The sequence below is a fragment of the Arachis ipaensis genome, chromosome B4 (assembly GCF_059453495.1).
Source record: "Arachis ipaensis isolate K30076 ecotype BB chromosome B4, ASM5945349v1, whole genome shotgun sequence".
NCBI classification, from domain to species: domain Eukaryota; kingdom Viridiplantae; phylum Streptophyta; class Magnoliopsida; order Fabales; family Fabaceae; genus Arachis; species Arachis ipaensis.
The window spans coordinates 119,419,814-119,425,060 of record NC_142439.1 but is presented as its reverse complement, the minus strand read 5'-3'; the positions used below and the strand labels follow the sequence as shown (position 1 = coordinate 119,425,060).

The window sequence follows — 5,247 nt, the reverse complement described above, 5'->3', positions numbered from 1 at the left end:
CTGATTCTGATTCTGGTCCTCAATTGATCCGCAGGACCAAAACTTCTCAGGTAACACAATCGTCACTACGAACTTTACCTATTTTAATGTAAAATTTAAACTCACAAATGTGTACCTTTTGTTCTAGCCTGCCCACGTCACTCACTCATTCACCTCTATTGAAGAACTTAACCCATTAATTTTGCCACAGCAACACGGTCAAGAACAATCAACGTCACACGACTCGATTCAATTTTCAGGACCCAAAGTAATTCCAGCCACTTTTCCACTTTCTTCTCACACAACACAAATAGTTGATCCAACAACCAATCCTTTGCAACATTCTCCAGCAGAAACTCAAAGGATTGAATCGACTTCACCAAATAATCAGGTTATTCTTTCTGAAAAGAATCTAATAGTTCCTGACTCTGATTCTGCTTCCAAGGCTGCTGACACTACCAATTTAGACTCCTCCAAATCCAAGGTTTCAGAAACTCTACCAGAATTGCAACCAACACCTTCAGACTTGGCACAACTTCAGACTCCTCCAGGACCAAGACCAAGCACGTCAATTATCCCGACAACTCCATCTAGTGCTACCTTGGATGACTTGACTTCTATTTTGAATAAAATCATCCAAGGAACCAAAGTGCCAATATCTGTTCCAGTCATCTCAAGTCCAGTTTCTACAAGACCTCCAATCGAATTGGATCCTGACACTCGGGAACAACTTCGATCACTCATCAAGCTCTTGGATCATCCTCCTGCCACATGGGTTAATGACCCAATCCTTAATCAACTCTTAACCTCTCTTTTAAGCTCCTCTTTTGAACTCCCAACCAACATTCCCAATTTTGATTTAATTCGAGGATTTAAACAACTCATCGAAGAAAGTGTCGCATTCCATTTTCAATTCCAAGAAATTAAAAATCGAGAAACCACAGCCGTATCCAAAATTGAAAATTACCAAGCAACTGCTCAACCAATCAAAGATGCTCGTGACGAGTTTGATTTAAAGATTGCCCGTGCTATTTCTATCCAAGCCTTTCATGACCAAGAAGAAGCAAGGCTCGAAGCGGAATTGGCTCTAATTCAAGAACAACTCACTACTATACGCCAAAATCGGACCACCTTGGCTAGACCTTTGGTTGCAGCTCAGCAAGAAGAACATCTCCTTATCCAACAACTTGTCTCGATTGACACTGAGCCAGAGAAAGTCGAACAACAACTTGAGAAAATCCAGACTGATAAATCTAAACAAACTGGGATGCTCACAACTCTGGAAAACAAAGGACAAAACTGCGCTCTGTTCTGGCTAAATTATTGGCGCCTTAAACTTTTCCTTTTATTTTGTAATGAATTTTGTCTCTTTTACTTTATGCATGCTGAATTTTCTATATTTGCCAACAATAGAAAAGTTTTAAATATTTTCCATTAATCGAGCTAATCACCTTTCCTGACTCGATATCTTTAATTTAATAAGCGTTTCCAGAATATGTCCCTATCACTTGAAACGGACCTTCCCAACTATGGGACCACTTACCAAGAAATCTCGATTTCTTTTCCATTGGTAAAATAACTTTCAAAACCAATTTTCCTATTTGAAAAGATTTTCTAGAAAGTCGACGATTATAACTTCGAGCAACACTTTCTTTCTGTCGAATTATATTCTCTAGTGCTAAGATTCGCTCTGAATCTAACTCATTGAACTCGTCAAACATTGCATTCTAATAATCATCGATCGGCAAATCGTTCTGTTTCGATACCCTCAAGGTATTCAAATTAATTTTCAATGGTAATACTACATCATGGCCATACACCAATTTATAAGGTGAGGTTCCTGTCGAACCTCTTGGTAAATTTTGATAAGCCCATAACACTTGACTTAAAGTCTCATGCCATGTTCGAGGCCTATTCCCAATATGCTTTTTAATCAAGCCTATCAATATCTTGTTTGCTGCTTCAACTTGGCCATTAGCTTGTGCATAATAAGGAGTCGAAGTGACCATATTAATATTTTTCGAAGCTGCAAAGTTTTTAATTCTTTGACCAGTAAACATAGTTACTTGGTTAGTACTTAATGTCTGAGGAATTCCAAATCGATGGATAATATTTTCTTCAATAAAGTCAATTATCTTATTTTGCCCAGCTTCTACTAACGGAATAGCCTCAACCCACTTCGTAAAATAATCAATAGCCACTAAGATAAACTTGTGTTGTCTTGATGAAGGAGGATGAATCAAGCCAATTAGATCCAAAGCCCAACCTCTAAATGGCCATGGCTTTATTATCGAATGTAACTCAGCTGCTGGAATTTGTTGTATCGAGCCATGTTTCTGACATTCTTGACATGCTTTTGCATAATCAATATAATCTTTTATCATAGACGGCCAATATATATGATTTCGATATAACACCCATCTCATTTTTCTTCCTGCCTGATGAGCACCACAAATTCTATTATGAACCTCGCCCAGAGCAATATTCTGATCTTCTCGACCTAAACATCTTGACAAACTTCCATCAATCCCCTTTTTATACAACTCATCAGCCAATAAAACAAAGTTCATTGCTCGTAACTTTACCTTTCTATCAACTGCAGTATTGGGATCTTTCAAATACTGAGCAATAAGATTTCTCCAATCAGAATCCTCCCATTCATTCATACACAACACTTCTCTTTCACTTGCTGGCACTAAAATTTGATGGATACTAGAAAATTTTCTAATAGTTTCTGGGCTAACCCGATATCTTGAAGCAATTTGGGCCAATTCATTACCAATTTCATTATGAATTCTAGGGATATGTACCAAAGAAACCTTCTGAAAAGAAGTTAACATCTCCCAAGCAGTTACTAAATATTTCTGTAACATTTCATTGTTACATTTAAACTCCTTTGATAACTGCTTTAAAACCAATTGTGAATCTCCTAGAATTTGAACCTCTAAAGCTCCTTTGTCAATTAAAATTTCGAGACCTAAAATTAAAGCCTCATATTCAGCGACATTATTAGAGCAAGGATACTTTAATTCAAACAAAAATTCTAATGGAACACCCTCAGGTGAAATAATGAGGTTTCCAACCCCTGCACTATCTTTGTGCTTAGATCCATCAAAATATAATTTCGAATAATTGACCTCTACATCAATAATATTTGCCCCCTGGTCATTCAGACCTTTTGAATTATCCACAAAAAAGTCTGCAATGACCTGTCTTTTAACAGCTTTCGCTGGGACATATTGCAAATCGAATTCTGTTAATGCTAACATCCATTTTTCCAAACGCCCCCTTAACATAGGGAAACTAAGCATATACTTAACAACATCAGTCTGCGCTATCACCTTTACCGACTTAGCCACCATATAACACTTTAATTTCATACAAGCATCATATAATGACAAACATAATTTTTCAGTCGGCGAATACCTTGTTTCGATATCAGTTAGGACTCAACTAAGGTAATAAACTGCGCGTTCATGCCCATTTTCATCATCTTGGGCTAACATACATCCAATCGAATTCTCAGATGCTGCAATATATAATTTTAAAGGCTCAAATGGACGAACATTCGCCATAATCGGGGCCTTGGCCAAATAAGTTTTAATCGAATCGAATGCTGATTGATGTTCTGTAGTCCATTCAAATTTCGAACCATTCTTTAATTTTACTAGAGGCGCAAACACCCTGGTTTGATCTGAAAGATTCGAAATGAACCTTCGAAGATAATTAATTTTCCCCAAAAACGATTGTACTTCTTTTTTTGATTTGGGTGCAGACAAAGCTAATATTACATCTGTTTTATTCTTATCGATAGCTATCCCCTTTTTATAAACAACAAAACCTAAGAAATTTCCTGCCGATACACCAAAAGCACATTTCAAAGGATTTATTTTCAATCCTTTTTTTCTTATAGTCATGAATGCTTTTCTTAAGTGGTCTATATGTTGATTTACAGAAATGGATTTGACCATTACGTCATCAATATACACTTCCATAAATTTTCCAATAAACTCATGGAAAATGGCATTATTGCTCATTGATATGTCGCTCCAGCATTTTTTAAACCAAAAGGCATAACCAGCCATTCATACATACCTAATGCCCCAAGACAACGGAAAGCAGTTTTGGCCACATCATCCTTCGCTATAAAAATTTGGTTATATCCAGAATAACCGTCCATGAAGCTTAGGATTTCGTTTCCTGCTGCAGAATCGATTAACATATCTGCAATTTGCATGAAATACTCATCCTTTAGAGTAGCATTGTTCAAATCTCGAAAATCGATACACACCCTCAATTTTCCATTTTTCTTCATCACTGGAGCTATATTCGACACCCACTCTACATAACGAGCGGTTCGAATAAATTTGGCTTTAATCAAGCGTTCTATCTCTTCCTTAATTTTCACATTGATTTCAGGAGCAAAACGTCTATGGGTTTGTTTTACAGGTCGAGCATTGGGTTTCAATGCTAATCGATGTTCTACTAACGATCGATCAAGACCAGGCATTTCATGGTAGTCCCATGCAAAACAATCCTTAAACTCATGTAACAAATCGATAAGATTAGTTCAGAAAGGATCAATAAGATCTTTACAAATATATGTAATTCGAACATCATCATGAGTTCCCAAATTAACTTCTTCTAAAGGATCTTGAGATTCAAACCCCTTATAATGATCATCTTCAGTTGTACATTTTTCAAATCCCAAAGGCTCCAAATCATAAATACAATCAAAAGTAAAATCAATAACATCATGAGAAAGAGTAGAAACTTGATCTTTGATTGAATCATCACAACTTTTATTTTCTAAACAATGAGCCTCTGCTATTAAATCGGCAGTCCGACTCATATCGTTGACTTCATTACAAGTAATAGAAAAATCATTACTACATTCGACTAGAGGTGTCGAATCAAACATATTACTACTAACAAATCTATTAATTCTATCTGATTCAACTTTATCAGAAGAATCATCTTTATTTTCTAAAGCTTGGAAATTATTTAAATAATTATGCAAAGTTACCAGGTAATCGGAAACTTTCTCAACCTGGTCCATGGTTCAGTCTTCGAAGCCTTCAAGAATCACAATCCCAACCTGTTGGTTCATAGGGCATGTCTGGGTAGCGCAACTTCACTGACAGTCCATCCAAAGTCAAATAACAACCTTCACAATTGTAAGGATTCAGAGATCGATCAACATTTAAAGGCTTTAGCTTGCGATTATATATCCTAAAATTGGCATGCATTTGTTCGACATAAAGACTC

At 36.4% G+C, this 5,247-nt stretch overlaps 1 protein-coding gene across 1 annotated transcript; it reads right to left on the bottom strand.

Moving 5' to 3' along the window:
* Window positions 1-1,706: 1,706 nt before the first annotated feature.
* Window positions 1,707-3,341, bottom strand: LOC148568958 (uncharacterized). Its single transcript, XM_088484832.1, has one exon. The coding sequence runs from the start codon at window positions 3,339-3,341 to the stop codon at window positions 1,707-1,709; it is 1,635 nt and encodes a 544-aa protein (XP_088340958.1).
* Between the last annotated feature and the right edge of the window lie 1,906 nt (window positions 3,342-5,247).

Excerpts from the sequence above, each read along its gene's own strand:
- LOC148568958 (XM_088484832.1), bottom strand. The coding sequence starts at position 3,341 with ATGGTGGCTAAGTCGGTAAAGGTGATAGCGCAGACTGATGTTGTTAAG.